The sequence below is a fragment of the Penaeus monodon genome, chromosome 5 (assembly GCF_015228065.2).
Source record: "Penaeus monodon isolate SGIC_2016 chromosome 5, NSTDA_Pmon_1, whole genome shotgun sequence".
Classification (NCBI taxonomy): domain Eukaryota; kingdom Metazoa; phylum Arthropoda; class Malacostraca; order Decapoda; family Penaeidae; genus Penaeus; species Penaeus monodon.
The window spans coordinates 23,008,259-23,025,758 of record NC_051390.1 but is presented as its reverse complement, the minus strand read 5'-3'; the positions used below and the strand labels follow the sequence as shown (position 1 = coordinate 23,025,758).

The window sequence follows — 17,500 nt, the reverse complement described above, 5'->3', positions numbered from 1 at the left end:
TAATGGTAATAAGCCATTTACAAGATATGAAATGAATTGGAAGGTCCTGTTTATCAAAAATCAAATTATGACAAGTCGTGATGCAAATATACTGGATATTGTGGCATTGTCAAAATGTAAGATATTGGGGAACATGATTGTATGAAGAATTATGTATTAAAGATATCTACAGATTGAGTATATGAGATGGCATTACAAGTAAGCGTAAATATTGACAAGATCTTTAAGAATGACAGGATAATATAGTTTACTATGAAATTATATTTAGATTTATTATGTTGTATTACACTATTGGGCAGTGATGTTCATGGCAATCTGCATGTTTCTGATGATCAATCCCAGTCTGTGTATTAGGCCCAGGCTAGTATTGTGATAGTGATAAGATTCTGTTTGTTAATATTAAGTTTCTTTTTCATAAAGTTCTAGGGTCTGATGCTATTTGAGCTGTATGAGCTGGAAGACATTGATCAAGTGGAAAGAATGTTTCACTTGCAAAATCTAGCATTCTAGAGTGTAAGGTCATAACAAAACAGTAAGTAATTACTGTTGTATTGTAATCATTAAGAATTTGTCATAATCATTATTTAATACTACTTTAGTGTGCCATCAGGATGTTCCTGATATTGAATGTCTTGGCAATGCTCTCAAATGCTATGGATGGTCATGCTCCTTTTGTCTCATGGATTAATCTAGCCTTCTAAATGATAGCTTGTGATTAACTGGAGTCATTGTACATTTATTTTTTTTGTGTTTTATGCATTATTTATTGTCACTTGGTCTCATATGCAGAATATTTAGGAGAGAAGTAGTCAATCACCAAGAATCCTAGCTTATGTAAAGTCAGTGTAAGGGTAAATATAAGTGAAATTGATGAATTAAGAATAATTATCTATTATAATTTATAGTATCTTACAATCAGTTTTGGCATCGTCTTGTTGAAGATATGTATTTAACTACAGGTGATGTAGTGCAGTGGCAATTCTCGCATGCGTATATTGATTGCACTGTGATGTGAAATGAGTATAGTACAGTTTACTGCTGAATCTTTTTAGGATGTATGTTTGAAGTAAGAATGGGAATAGTATTAGAGCAATGGTTTGCACTCATGCAAGACTTTTTGTATCTGAAGCAATTGAAATACATACAGATTTTTGTATGATCTAAATATTTTATTAATGTTGTAAGGGTGTGATGGCATGGCAGGATTGGACTGCTGCGCAAACCTCCTGATCCGAGCGTATTGCATCACATATACTTGTGATGAATTATTGTCAGCAGAATAGGAGTCTATGCACTGAGGTATTATGTTTGCATTGTTTATTGTTTTCATAGATTTGTGGCAAAACTGCATCAATCTTTCAGACTGAGCTTAGGAGTGGCAAGGTGTATGATGACAGTTAGTAAATATGTAAAGACTGATTGTGGGATAACTACATTTGTGTTAGTTTACTGGAATGTTCATGTGTGATGTTTGTGTGTTTTTTTGTATGATTCTAGCAGATATGTTTGATGGATATACTCGTTGAGCAGATGTGTGAAGTGTGTCATTTACAGTGGTATAGTTGATTAAGAATGTTTCGTTTTTTAGTGATTGTTTGTTAGATTGTTTGTATCTGGCTTTGTCTGGTTTCATATTGTGAGTGATATTTGTGGATTAATGTTGTTTTTGGTGGTGTTGCATGATGTGATGAGGAAGTATGTGTGTTGATGTTGCAGAGATGTGATATAGGAATTGGTGAATAGACTGTTGTTGCATGATACAGAGTGGTTCCGGATTGCTGAGCCCAGTTTGTTGTGGTGGTTAGAGATGTATGATTGATTGATTAGCATGAAACTTGCTGGTTGGTGATAGCTGGTGTTTTGATTGTTGTTGATGATGTTTGTTGTGTTTGCTGTTTTTTTTTTGCTTGCTGTTGTGATGAATTTGGGAATTGAGTGTGTGGATGTGGGAAGTGTGTGTGTACAGTGTGTATGTATAAGAAATGTGAATTTGTGTGTATTGTGTTGTGATGTTGTGATTGTGTGTGTGGTGTTGTGTGTGTGTGTGTTATTTGTGTTGTGTGTGTGTGGTGATTTGTTGTGTGTGTGGATTGTGTGTGTGTGTGCGTTGGTTGTGTGTGTGTTGTGATTTGTGTGTGTGTGTGTGGATTTGTGTGTGTGTGTGATTTGTGTGTGTGTGGATTTGTGTGTGTGTGTGTGTGATTGTGTGTGTGTGTGTGTGTGTGTGTTGTTGTGTGTGGTGTTGTGTTGTGTGATTGTGTGTGAGTGTGTGTGTTGTGTGAGTGTGTGTGTGGTTGTGTGTGTGTGTGATTGTGTGTGTGTGTGTATGGATTGTGATTGTGTGTGTTTCTCTCTCTCTGTTGTTTGTGTGCACGTATTCATGTATAAGAGATTTTCGGTACAGTTGATTGAGTGGATGGGAGAGATTGTGTGATTGATTGATTGGTTGTATGATGGTGTGTGCATATATGAGATAACCTAAGTTATGAATTTTTTCCAACAGTACATATATTTTTTTTCTCTTAATTCTTATATTTTCATATTTCAGCACTCTATAAAGACTGTGGATCAACGCATTCACGATATGCTGCTGCACCAGAGCCAGTCTCGAGCAAAAGAGGCAAGAGACTTCCAGCTCCTTATAAGCAACAACAACTATGTTCAGTACTGGTCCCTCGCACAGTGCATTGCCATTATTGGTGCGGGAGCGTTCCAGGTGTTTTACTTACGCAAGCTCTTCGATACAAAGGTCACAACCAAATCAGGGGGAAGAGCCTAGGGTGCCAGGACTCTAAACAGGTGTTTGTCCTGCCATGTGTGGGAAACACTGCAAGATTAAGTTTTTGCTGTTATTTTATTTTATTTTTTATTTTTTTATAGATAATTTGAGTACCAGATAGATCATTGACGATGATCATTTGCTGTTGAACCAGATATTCTTTTATTTGATATATGTTTTATCTTGGATAGTGTTTATGGTACTTATGTTATGTAGGTAATGCAGTTAATTTTTTTTTGTTTGCTGGTTTTTAAAAAATGGATGGTTTTGTATTGTATACTAACCTTAATTTTTTCTCAATTTATCAGTGATATCTTCCCTCCAATTATTATTTTTATCTCTTGAAAGAGCTTTACTTTATGAATCTCAACCTAATGGGATTTGCAATTTTATATGTACTTACAAATTATGAGTTTTGTTCCAATAGGTGGGTCCTTGCTCAGCACTAAGGTTTTTAATTGGACATAACCAATTCATTCTTAGCAACTTTCAAACCATGAATTTGAATGTAATTATATCAGGATTGGTTTTCTAATTGTCTCAGATTGTTCAGAATACTTTGATAGTCAGGTTATATGGAAATACCAGGTGAAATATAGAAAAAAATCTCAAGAAATAGACATGCAAGGCCTCATCTTCTAGTGACTGAACTATTTTAATTGTAGCATGTGGAAAGTGGTGCAATGGTCTCATTTCAAGCCTAATTTTTCATGGTGTTTGTCTTGTGCAGATGCAATTCCTTATTTTTTTCCGTCCTACATTGTAGATCTCAACTTGATACCTGATGTTACATTCCAATTCCAAGGTCACAGTCTTGTATTTTTTATACATACAGTATCGTGTATTGTGGGTGCTTTTATTGTTCATTGATGAAATAAAGAATTGTATACAATATTCAATTATCATTTCTTTCCAACTATGACTAGTAGCAATTTTCATCTGTTAGCTGAAAAGCTTGGTTCTTTGATGTGAAATGCATTTAGGCAAGAACTGAACTCTCTTCATTGACACAATACACACACACACCATTGTACCAAAGAACACAAACCTACTGACACTGGGAAAGCATGTACATATCTGCTATGTCTGCTTTTAGTTTTATTTACTCGTATATGAGTTTCGTCAATTTCTAATTCTACCTATCTTACACGTTTTCAAAAAAAAAAGGCAGTGTTTAAAAATATGTTAATGGTACTAGTTTAAAATAATTAATAATAATGCCTCTCAATTCAAATAAAAAGACTCATTAAAACCTTCGTACTGTCGACTCTCCTATATGGTTGCAAGTCCTGGACAATGACAGCTGAAACGGAGCAATATAGAGGCTGGAGAAATGTGGTTCTGCCGCAGGATGTTGCGCACCCCTTACACTGACCGAGTATCCAATGAAAAGATCTTCAGAAAAAACAAGACAGGGACACAAGCTTCTAGAATTGATCTGAGAATGATAACTCAAATTCCTCAAGACATTCAGTCCATAAAGACCCATTAGAAAACCTTAGCTTAACCCATTGCCGACGGGTGGCATGTACGTACATGCCATGGCATGGCGGGACCATCTGCCGGGGGCACGTACGCACATGCCATAGAGTATGCATGGACATGCCATGAGTTTTTTTTTTTGTTACAATCACGGCAAAAGATTATTTTTTTGCCAGTGAAAGTGTGATTAAGTCGGTTCTAACACTTCTCATTTTTACCATGCAACAAACAAAAAAAATGCAACAAACCGACAATTTCAACTCCATGATGCCACACACTGCTTATTTTATTCGGACTATAGACCGAATAATGATCAACTATGGAGTCTATATAACAAAAATGCCCTTCAGTCTCGATTTATCAGGAATTTGCAGAGTAGAGACTGTTAAAAATAATGAAATTGAAATACAACATCTTGTAGTATACAAGAGAACGCATGGGAATGCCGGTATTGGCATGTGTGGTCCCGCATGCTCGGGCGACGATACAAGCCCCCGGCAGCGAGGCCCAGGCCACTATGAACTACGTCAATTATGGTGTAAGGGTAAATAGAAGCAAGCAGCTCAAAGTGACAAGAAATGTTCCTAATTTTAAACAAACACTTCTATGCCTCTCGGACAGAGGCCGATATGAAACAGTGATGGCACAGAAAGACAAGATGAGAAAATGAGAAATCAACTAGTCATGTGTTTACTGACTGACTCCTTGGTGACAGCTCTTGTGGAGCCAACTATAGTGGACAGTGGATATAACCGGTGCCGGTGGGTTAAGGCAAATCCAGACTGGCAGGCCTATTAGGCAGACATGCCTGAGAAGTGTTTTCAGAAGGCAAACTGCTGGTTAAATAAACATTTCCACTTGCAAAATTGATATGATGATCAGGCCTGCTCACCTGGATACAAATTTAACCCATTGCCGACGGGTGGCATGTACGCACATGCCATGGCATGGTGGACCATCTGCCGGGGACGTACGCAATCCATAGGAGGTATGCATGACATGCCATGAGTCTTTTTTGTTACAAATGGCAAAAGATTATTTTATGCAGGAAATGTGGATTCAGGTGTTAACACTTCATTTTACCATGCACAAACAAAAAAAATGCATCAAACGACATTTCACTCCATGATGCCGCACATGCTTATTATTCGGACTATAGACCGAATATGATCAACTATGGAGTCTAATAACAAAATACCCTTCAGTCTCGATTTATCAGAGTTTTGGCAAGTAGAGACTGTAAAAAATAAGAAAATTGAAAATACAACAATCTTCGTAGTATACGAGAAACGCATGGTATGCTGGTATTGGCATGAGTGGTCGCGCATGCTAGGGTGCGATATAAGCCCCGGCAGCGAGGCCCCGGCCTCTATGAATGCTACCTGTCAATTATGGGTTAAATTACTATCTGATCATACCTTGATATTCATGCAATCGTGTAAAGTGAAATTCTTGAATTTTTTCTGTTTGAGAAACTTGCATCAAAGTGATGGAAATTACTCCATTTTCTTAGACTACTGGTCTGATATTACTGACATGCAATGCTTATTACATTAAAAAAAAAAATGAGTTAGATGTGAATCAATTTTTAATTTACATGTTTTTAAATTATCATATCCATTTCTTTGAGTTACAATGCAATTATTTATAATGTTAGTTTATATTAAATCTAATTCTGAAGGTGACAAAAATGTGCAAATTCATCACACAGTCAGACCAACTCTTGTTTGAAAATCAGGCTATAAGAGAACCTTGCAAACTTGCCATCTGTGCAAAAGGATGATAACAAATATATCTGAAAACAAATAAATGATGTATGGCAGTCTGTATTTAATCATAAGACCCATTTTGCTCTCCATGTCAGAACTTTTTCATTTAATCCAGTATACTCAATTCAGCATGCAGTCACCTACACACCTGCTTGTCAAAATCACAGTTCTATATAAACAAATGTCGATATCACCCTTTCCAAGATGGTGTTGGCAAATTGAGTAACACACCAATCATGCTCAGGGGTTAATGGTTAGGCACAATGTTGGATATATCTAAATAGCATGATAAATTTCAGTACAATTGAGGATATAGAAATATATAATCATATTACTTTTAATTTATTTGTTTTAAATTATTACATTTACTTCCTCCCTTTCTCGCTTTCTTTTCATAGATTATAACATATTTCAACAATAGGAATACTGAAGAAAGCCACCAAACAGTAATATAACAAAACGGTAAATATAGCATTCTTAAAATTGTCAAATATGTATTTAAAAATAAGAGAAGAAAAAGAAATCAATATTGGTCATACCATCTGGAAAGTTCAGCCGAGCTTTTGTCCACCCTGAAATATCCAATCCTGGGTACATTTTCCCCTTTTATACAATTACCCAAGTTCAAGCATTTGCCCAGAGAGAGAGACTTTACTTGCTTCTACAAAAGCAATGCAACAAGCAGCCAAGAACGTGGCTGGCTTTGACTCCCATTAAAAAAAATCAACCCCTAGCATTAATAATCTGAACAAAGTCTGGCTTGAGAGCTGCTCCGCCCACAAGGAATCCATCAATGTCACCCTTCTTAGCCAACTCCTGGCAGTTGCCAGCACTGACAGAGCCACCATAGATGATACGTGTGGACTCGGCAACTTCAGCATTCACATTGTCCCGCAGCCACTGCCTAAGGTCTGCGTGGACCTCTTGTGCCTGAGAGGGAAAATAAAAAGTTACTGATATTGTATAAAGTGGAAAATAGGAGAGAAGGTAACCTTATCACTTTATAGATTCTTTTTATCTACCCTCCCTTTTTATTGTGATCTTTTGGCAGATAACCTTGTTCAACTATAAAAGCAATAAGCAAGAGAAGTACACAAGTACTCCTACATGCAATTACCTGTTCAGGGCTGGCTGTCTTGCCAGTTCCAATGGCCCAGACTGGTTCATAAGCCAAGACAACACGTGACCAGTCAGAGATGTTGGGGAGGATAGCCTTCATCTGAGCAAACACCACCTCCTGGGTGCGGTTAGCCTCACGTTCCTCAAGCTTCTCTCCAATGCATGGGATAACCTAGGGAAAAGATTAAAGCATTCAAATGAAAGTCACCTGAACTACTTCAAGGAGCTTCCAGCACTGACTCCATATTGTTGTCTTAAGCAGAAACCTTTAATACAAGATAATTTTACCTTAAGGCCAGCTTCAAGAGCATGTCCGACCTTCTCGCTGATGAGCTGATCTGGCTCACCGAAGACATTCCTGCGCTCAGAGTGGCCGAGGATCACCCACTCACACCCACAGTCCTTCACCATGGCAGGAGAAATCTCCCCAGTGAAGGCACCTTTGGCCACCTACAAGAGAACAATGATGTTTGAGTGTGAAAAACAATAACCTGAGAATAAATACGTATATATGGTGTTTTTAAATCTGGATTGCATAGTTTAGCAACATTTCATTTCAAAATGTTACGAAAGGCATTTTAAAATGTCAGGGAAAAACTGAACATTCTAAATGTTAATTAAAATGTCAGGGTAAAGGGGGGGGGGGGGTCAATGGACTTCAATGAGGAACAGCCAGTGTCATGAAAGACTGCATTCATGGTATAATGAAGTTTCCTTGTGTTATTGTAATGAGCACTAAGTCATGAAGTAAGAATGACCCAAAAATTTGTCTGTGACCACCCTTTGTATACCTCACTTACTTGGTCTTTACTCATATGTTAATTATGTATACCTCATTTAATTAGTCTTTAGCTGGTAAGATAATTAGTACTTAAAAATCATTTAGAAAGATGATATTTATTTTCTTAGAAGATGATACTTATTTTACTATTTTTGTATCAGGTGCTATATACGTTTACATTATTACACCAAGATAAAATAACCGTGTAAATATGCGAGTCTACCCTACAAAGTTCAGTTTTCTTTGTTTCTCCCACAAGGCATTCTCTTTAATTAGAGGGTACGCAGTTATATTTCACTGTTGTTTATTATATTAAGGTTATATAATGGATATTTTAATGAAGAAACCAATATGTATTAATTTTGTTTCTGGAGAAATTTATTTAAGTTCCGGTATTATGCATGTATGATTAAGACGAAACCATTCAGATGTTTCTCTGTTATTATTGAGGATTTAAAACCCATTCAAGGAGTAAGTGTTATTGAAGTTTATAATAGAATAATACTATCTATGCTAAAATGAGGGTTTCATAAATATAATATAATGTATAAATATAAAACTACTCAGATCGTATATAATGGCATGAATCTATGCAATTTGTTTGTTTGTCAAAAGTAGTTATGTTCCTACAAGAAATTAGTTATATTGAACCTTTTATTGTTTTATCATTCCTAAAATAGAACCATTGTTTCTTTTTTTTAGGAATGGGTTTTGTGTTTTTGTTCTGTTTTGTGGTGTTTGCTCCTGAGAAGTCCTTGGAGAGATCCACCAGATTGTAAAGCAGATGCCATCCTTAGGAATCCTCTGAACTGATACAGGAAAGAAATGAAGGAATTTGAGGAAAGTCTGTACAGACAAAGGATTCAAGAAGGAAGACATAAGAGAAGGACAGTTATACTACACACATTAGTGGAGAAGTGGACTTCTGTGTCATTGAAGGTTTATTTTTTTGTTATACAAGTTTAATGATGCATCATTCAATATATCAAGAGATGTAAGATTATCAATTGTTTGATATTACCCTTCTCTCAGTTACCTCTAAGACTGAAATTAGATCATCAGTAACCCCTCTTATGATTATTATATTTTTATAGTGTGGGTTCATCAAGAGTTGACTCAGGTAATGATACAGGAGAGCTCACACTTGACGTTAATTAATAGTGCCCCCTCTAGATAAAGCCCGAGTGGATTTCCCAGTAGAAAGGGAAATAGTGGCTTTGATAATAGAGGAAAGTGGGCTCAATACATTATTGGCATTGGTGTTACTGATATTACTGAAGTATCTAATTTTAGCACACTACATACAAAATTATCACAGTCCAAAATCATGTTCATCTTGTAGGACATAATTAACAAAATTCCATTACCGAAAATAATCTGAAGGAAAAGGGAGGAGGTGTTTTTAAATCATACATTATAAAGCTTAATACGAGTTAACACTCCCCTTTCCCATAGCTCTAAGACCAACACCAAAAATTAGAAGAACAGAGCACACACAATTTCCAAATATACTACAATCTTAGCTGGAGCACATACTATATTCCTGTGAATGAGGCTAAAATGTGACTAAGCACACTTAAGAGGGGCTGTAACCTTCTCAATCACAGCAGTAATGACAGAATCAGTTAACAATAGTTTTGCAAGGATAACTTGGGTGCAGACTCAACACACATGGCATGGTATGTAAATGCCACCCAGTAGAAAATCCAGTCATCTCATGGCATATACAAAAAGCCACTTGTCAGCATGTGGCATCACAGCCAGGATCAAACAAGCTAATAACTTTTCAGTACACACAACTTAGAGCAGATGTAGCCGCATACGACATGACAGACCTCATCCAGCATGAGTGAAGGTTTTGCCATGATGTGATACATTATCCAGCAGGAATGGGTTAAGATACATTCCAGCATATGAGGTTCTATTTATCTGATTTACACTTTAAAGTTGTAGATCTCTACTCTGCTGAAGGGTTATCATGCATAAAATACAATTTCTTTGCTTTGCTATATAAAAATAAATATTACAAGAACCCAAATTTACCTTGTAGCAGTTCTGGGCTGCAACACCAATGTTTGCTGGCATGTGTTCCCTGGTGTACATCAGGTAGCACTGAGGGCAGCCCACAACAACCTCTGTCAATAGAAATCTCATCAAGCTAACAAGAAAACTGAAGTTTGATTAAGTAAATGTAATAAAAAAAAGAAACAATAAAAAATACACAATTGTAATGGAGAAATCTATGAAAAGGTGGTAATATAAAACACGGACACCCAAGCAATTTTGAGGTGATAACCATATGGGGCTACTAAAAACCTCAAAGGGGAAGACCATACCCAAATGCTAAATATGTTCACAGAATTTCATTGATTGGTAAAAGGAACTAGGCTAGCAATCAATTAAGTTCAGACTCCAAGATTTGTTTACAGGGGGGGGGGGGGGGATCTGCATATTGTCTACGATTCCTCACAAATATCTGATATCTGACCTTTTGTCTGTCTTGGTCATTCTGGCATGTGTTCTACATGCAAAGGACTATCTTTAAATTGTCTTCCTGAGGTGCAGACAATGCAATTCTTTGTAGGCTGAGATAACATCACATTTGTTATAATATGAAAAACTTGATTAATTTCACTTACATACAGATAGCGTCTTAAGCACTTAAGCACCACAGAGTCAAATTGCTAGGCTTGCTTGACCTCGCATACTTACACTATTACTTGAATTCTTAGGAAGAGGTTACTCTAATGGTCAGAGACTTAGTAATCAACTCTGGTGACTAAGCACTTGGGAAGCATAATGTGTACTAAATTAACCCTTTCCTGTGTACGCACATGCCATGGCATGGCGCGACTATCTGCCGGGGGCATGTATGTAAATGCCATGGTGGATGCAATTACGGCAAAATATTATTTTTCTGCCGGTGAAAGTGTGATTAAGTCGTTTTTAACACTCATTTTTACTATGTAAAAAAAAAAAAAAAAAAAAAAAAAAAGCAACAAACGGACAATTTCAATCCATGATGCCGCACACTGCTTATTTTATTCAGACTATATACTGAATAATGATCAACTATGGAGTCTATATAACAACAAAAATACCCTTCAGTCTCAATTTATCAGGAAGTTTGGCAAGTAGAGGCTTTAAAAAATAATGAAAACTGAAAAAACAACATATCTCCATAGTATTACGAAGAAACGGCATGGGATGCTGGTATTTGCATGCTTGGGCTACGATATAAGCCCCCGGCAGCGGGGCCCGCGCCACTATGAATACTACCCGTCGGGAAAGGGTTAATGGAAAACCATAGTTGCACCTGGTACCAATATTGTGACAAATATACTTTTGGATTCAACATTAATACCCCTAAATTGTTTAATTGCTCATCACTACTGTATTACAAGATAGTTTTACTTTAACCCTTTCCTGACGGTTAGTATTCATAGTGGCCCAGGCCCCGCTGCCAGGGGCTTATATCGTCGCCCTAGCATGCACGACCGCTCATGCCAAATACCAGCATCCCTTGCCGTTTCTTTGTAATACTATGAGCATATGTGTATTTCAGTTCATTCTTTTAAAGTCTCTACTTGCCATACTTCCTGATAATCAAGACTGACGGATATTTATATGTTATATTAACTCAGTTGATCATTATTCGCTCTATAGTCTGAATAAAATAAGCAGTGTGTGGCATCATGGAGTTGAAATCGTAGTTTTGTTGTATATAAATATAATTATAATTATAATTATAATTATAATTATAATTATAATTATAATTATAATTATAAAATATAAATATAAATATAAATATAAATATAAATATAAATATAAATATAAATATAAATATAAATATAAATATACTTTTTTTTTTTTTTTTTTTTGTATAGTAAATATGAGTTAAAAGACTACTTAATCACACTTTCAGTGTCAGAAAAATAATATTTTGCTGTGGGTGTAACAAAAAACTCATGGCATGTCCATACATACACACGGCATGTACGTACATGCCCCAAGCAGATAGTCCAGCCATGCCATGGCATGTGCGTACATGCCACCCGTCGGCAAAGGGTTAACAAATAAAGATGTGGTAACTGTTTAACCCACTATCTGAAGTTCCCCTTTTGCACCCAGCTCTTTCTGTATTTCAAGCGCAATAGACACCTGTAGCTGTATTTAAAAAAAACATTTGAAAAAAAAATGGTTTATCATCATTTATGTATCTAATAGTGGCATCAACATTAAACATTACTTAAGACATTATAAACATTGTCTAGGACTGCCATAAACAAAAATTCAGTTCTTATGACAACTGATTCTGACATTTATTAGATAAAGGTTTAGAAGATGACCATACATTTATCACTAGACTTGTGCCAATCATACTTCTTGGCTTTACGGCAAAGCCAAAAATCTGATGACAGACCACATTAGCGGAGGAGAAACCTCAATTGGAAGGGGGTCTGAGGGCTAGGGAAATACTGCAATCAGTAGTTGGTCCACGGACAAAGGCTAGGGGTTTGGGAGGTTTTTGGTTCAGAGATCTTTCTTGGGTAGTTTTTTTTTATTTCATGCAGCCATCCAACCTTGTATTTATTATTCCTTGTTTCAGTTATTTATACTGTTATATGCATGAATCATAATATCATTTTCCATCACAAATGTTATTAATGAAAGTTGTTAATGTCTATGAAGTGACCTCATCCTTCTGAGACAGTCTCTACAGCTCTAGCCACTCCTGGGATATCCACAAATATTACTGTATGAACCAAAATCCTTACTAACCTGTGGGCTCCATAAATAATAAAGGTCATGATAAATGATGCGTGGCGTGTAGGTCCAATGCAATTGGGTGGGGGTTAAGGGGCAATAGGGATACAAGGGTTATCCGACAGGGGTATGGGGGTTAAGCTCCCGGGTCAGGAAAATATTTGTGGATTTCCCAGGAATGGCTGGAATAATTGGGACTTAATCTTAAGGGGGGTAATGCACTTCATAAACATTACCAATACTTTCAATTATATACTTTGCATATTATAGATTTGATAACTGAAAGAAGGATTAATAATTCTAAGATTGGATGGCTGTGTAAAACTAAAAAATTACCATAGATTCTGGTAGGGCAGAATTTGTACGTCTTCTTTGGGTTTTATCAAAAAATAAAAATACATTCCCAAGCTCAACTTTGCTAGTAAAGAAGTGGCTAAGGTTTTCTGGCCTCTGCCTTTGCAAAAGATGCAAAGGTTATGTCAAATGCTTGATTTATTAGACAACCAACACAGTTATGAGGAAAATGTCCAGTTTTGATAACCACTGCAAGGGTTGTCCAGACCTCAAACATTCAAGGATTCATATAATGCTTGGGTAAATTGAAGTTGATAATTTTTGTAGAGGACAAAGTTGTTGCTGGTACAAGAACTAATCTGCAGACACAAATGGGAACACCACAATTAAAATAAAAAGATTGTGGATAGTGCTACCCAGAGCCTAAGCCCACTGTGTGCTCCCAAGTTTTAGCTCTATCATGCGGTATATATCAATGTGGAGACAATGTTTGACGTGGTGGTGGTGGTGGTGGGGGGGGGGGGGGGTTGGAGAGCAGAGCCTCCCATCAACCCTCCCAAAAATGTGAGTAGACAGGTTTGTCAGTAATTAGAATTACTTGTCCCTAATTTACATTTCCCTTAAGTATGAATAATAATTTCATTCACATTAGCAATTGTGTAATCAGTCTTAAATATTTCAAAGATCAGTAATACCTAATCAAATCCGGATGAATGTCTAATAAGACTAATAGTGGACCAATAACGGCAGGATGTCTATTTTTCCCCAATGCCTGTGGAAAAGTACCCGGCAATGTGACCTTGATGATCCCCAAGGTGACATGTCCACGAAGACAGACTCTGGGCTGTAATCCTGTATTTAATAATAGTGTGCTACTTGCCAATTCCCTCCGCCACATACTGTTGGGAGATGTCTGCGAGGAGTCAAGGTCGTTCGAGATAACCCTTCTGCCGGTCCTTCTCCTCCACTGATCTCCTTTTCTAATGTCCCTGAGTTCTCCTACAACGTAATTTTCTAATCTCTGTGCAATTACATACTTGGGCAAGTCATACTTAGCCATGACAACGGTCTCCAAGCGACCACCGGCTCCGCCCTGTCGTCACGTACACATTTTCGCTCTCATATTTTTCATAAATTCTCATGTCACTCACCGGTGTTGGGGCTCAGTGGCCCTGTCTTCATGAAGGAGATGATTCCATCGATGGCGGCCTTGTCGCCGTTCATCTTCCAGTTTCCACCGACGAAGAATTTCCTTGGGGAGGCCATGGCGAGGGCTTTGTGGGCTGAGAGGCGAGAAGCGAGGTGCGTTCAGGGGGACGTCCGGCCGTCGTCTGCCGCCCGACCCGCTCGCTCGACGTAGAGACGGACCTTCACGCGACCTTCACGGGGCACCTTGCCACCTTCCTCTCGTTCGGGTGCCACGGGCGGCCAGTTCTATCAGGGATTCTATTCGGGTATTGATCCTTGCATGCCTTTGCTGTGAGTCAGCACATCTCGGGTAAACAAAACTCAAATCCAAGCCGTCTTTGCAACGTTAAAACTTTAAGACTGTGAGAATCTGACGGGAAAGGCAATCGATAAACTTCGTATTTCGTAAGGCAAGCACAGATCACTAGTACTGATTATTTATCACCACTTATTATAGAGATTTACATTTTGAATGATAAATGAAAATCACAACAAATATACAATTTTCTCCGTGCAGGAATGTTGCACCGGCCCGGCCGTATCTCCTCAATCCCGATAGCGGGAAATTCAAACGGTTCCTTGCCCATGATTTTCTTTTAGAACTTCCTAACGCTACGTTACAAATCGCAGCTTTAGCTTATAGGCTAATATATGGCGTAGCCACTATAGGGTTTAAAATAAAAAGAGATCATGCTATCTCTGTAATATACAAGAATGATAATTTTACTTTTCCTCGAGTGGGACAAAACATGTCTGTGAGGCATCCCAACCAAGATTCTAATACTTTTCTTGTCGATATTATCGATTATGTTGTTGGTTAACCAACCTGGTAATTGTCAAGTCTACACCTGTAATATAATATTTTACGGCTTCTCTGTCTATTTCTTCCCCGTGTTGGGATACCTTTAAACGCAGTGTCACTTTTTTCTTTTATGCAGTTAATGTGTATAGTATGATAAACAAATCATCCCTTTGCTCCACAACGTACTAGTAATTAATGAGTTTCACGGACTCTCCTTCTTAAATTATATCTATCGACTGCCGCCACTGTCCAGGCGCTGGATCCATTTTGCCGACTCCGCTGACAAAGCCAGATTCATCCAGCTCTCATGGACTCCTTCATGCATTTCTTACATGTCTGCCTAAATAATTTTTGGAGACACTTTATATATAGGCAATATTACCACACTGGTTAATGTACAACATTAGTGAACTGTTTAAACATCCTGATTATTATATACGTGATTGACCAATGGACCCGGGTGCACAACATTTCCTACCGCTGTACGGATGGAAAAGGTTGAAAGAATGCATAATAACAATTTGAAGATGAGTGCTTATAGTAAGGCGGTGTTTCGTATAAGGTTAAACCACTTCCTCTGAACAAGCAGATTCATTTTGGTATGGATTAGGCCAGTGTTTCCCTAATCACTTGGGTCCTGTGTCATCGTCCGGTGCCATAGGCATTACTCGTATCTGGGGGTGCTGAGATATTCCAAAGTGAAATTAAACTTTAAATCACTCTCACTTTCCAGATGAGTTCTATGCCTGCCATTTTGGTATGAAATCTACTACATTCATCTTAATTAACAGGCGAAGGTAGACATTCTGCTGCAAAATTAGCGAGGGGTGGCGAGAGGTCTGTTAGAGAAACGGGTAGCGTTGAGAGGACTAAGTTCCAGGTGCCATCGCTAAAAAGTTTGGGAGCCATTGGGTTAGTATAAGGTAGGATGGGTTAGTTACTACATAAATAGTAAGTATGCTGTAACGTAAATTTGAGACATCATGTTCAGCACCAGCAACTGGCTCTTTTATTATATATTTGCATGTTTCCTGCTTTTTTAGTGACCATTAAAGATTGTAAGTAATATGAGTATTTTTTCATGAAATGGATGAAAAGCTGTTACTTGATAAGTAGGAATTGTTATAATACATATACACGCAACAAATACACAAACACACACATATATACACACATGTGTTTGTGTGTGTGTGTGTGTTTGTTTGTGGGTTCGTGTGTGTGTGTGTGTGTGTGTGTGTGTGTGTGTGTGTGTGTGTGTGTGTGTGTGTGTGTGTGTGTGTGTGTGTGTGTGTGTGTGTGTGTGTGGTGTGTGTGTGTGTGTGTGTGTGTGTGTGTGTTTGTTTAACATTAACTAATGATGATCACCACTTATTGATAATAACACAAATAGGTATAAAGTATATTTGGAATTTACGCACCTCGTCCTTATGTACACTAAAATATCGACTTATCTCTTAACAAAGTGAATTAGAAGACTTATCTAGCAATAACAAATATTCATTTTCTCGTTTCTGCACAATAATTTGTCTGAGTATTCGTAGTCAGTATGTATAGTCATATAGCAGATCTAATCTACATTTCTTTAACCATCTCCTCCCCAAGTCAGTAGACCTGTAACCATAGCAAACATTAAATAGATACTAGCAATGTGTTGTTATTCAGTTAGAATGTTAATTTGGCTTACACTGTCAAGTAGTTGTAGTTGTATATATATGACCAAGTGGGTTTGAACATCCTATTTATTGTACAGCATAACACAACACAACACGAAGGTTGAAATATAGTTTAGTTAGCCCTCGATACACCTTTTTCTCTTAGGTTCGTGAGCCATTTCTGAGAGCCTCTGGTTAGGAGAGACGAGCTTAACTATGCGCTTAACACGAAATTATACTATGTGTGAAAATTCAGACAAGCTCATATAATTTTGCAGTGTACTAACGTTAAATCTTATCTTTCTTGCCATGTAGTAATACTAAGTCTTTCTCAAGGAGGCAAGTGAACTCATGGAAAAACGGTTTATAATGGTTTTATTGTTTTATTTTTATATTCTATATTTATTTTATGCTGACAGAAACAAATGAACAAGAATAGAAAAGGAAACATAATAGGAAAAAAAAACACCCCTTTCTTAGAAAATTCCATGGTGCCCCGGGAAGGAAATTTTCTGACGGTATCCGGTTTCTAGATGTATCTCACTCTGAAAATGTTCATTCTTCCGATGAACTGCATTCAAACGTTCGCTTGTCTACCGTAGCCTTTAATGTTTGTAATCAATAAATTTCATCTATACATAGTAAGAAACTACTCTGGTACAACAACTTCACTTATGAATTATAACACAAATCCGTAATGTTAGTTATTGAACAGTGAATTAAAACTGTGTTGATGAACATTCCCGAGAACTTTCTTGGAATTTGGGGAATTTCATTTATGTTTATCAAATTAAAGTAAATACACAGGATGTTTACAGACTTGTTTTGGAAAGGAAACGAGCGTCGAGAGATTGTGATGTACTTTTC

At 37.3% G+C, this 17,500-nt stretch overlaps 2 protein-coding genes across 2 annotated transcripts in view; one reads left to right on the top strand and one right to left on the bottom strand.

The window, feature by feature from the left end:
- The window catches only part of LOC119573119 (transmembrane emp24 domain-containing protein 6-like), a 31,250-nt gene extending 27,579 nt beyond the window's left edge, over positions 1-3,671 (top strand). The window contains exon 3 of the mRNA XM_037920155.1: positions 2,549-3,671. Within this exon, the coding sequence (XP_037776083.1) occupies positions 2,549-2,779 (231 nt within the window). The 3' untranslated portion in view covers positions 2,780-3,671. The remainder of the gene's footprint in view (positions 1-2,548) is intronic.
- A 2,685-nt stretch (positions 3,672-6,356) lies between these two features.
- Positions 6,357-14,358, bottom strand: LOC119573118 (triosephosphate isomerase). Its single transcript, XM_037920154.1, has 5 exons — positions 14,143-14,358; positions 9,974-10,065; positions 7,438-7,599; positions 7,148-7,321; positions 6,357-6,960 (listed from the first exon to the last, which is right to left on the bottom strand). Exons 1-5 carry the CDS (start codon positions 14,255-14,257, stop codon positions 6,754-6,756), a joined length of 750 nt encoding a protein of 249 aa, XP_037776082.1. The 5' UTR covers positions 14,258-14,358; the 3' UTR covers positions 6,357-6,753.
- Positions 14,359-17,500: the final 3,142 nt, after the last annotated feature.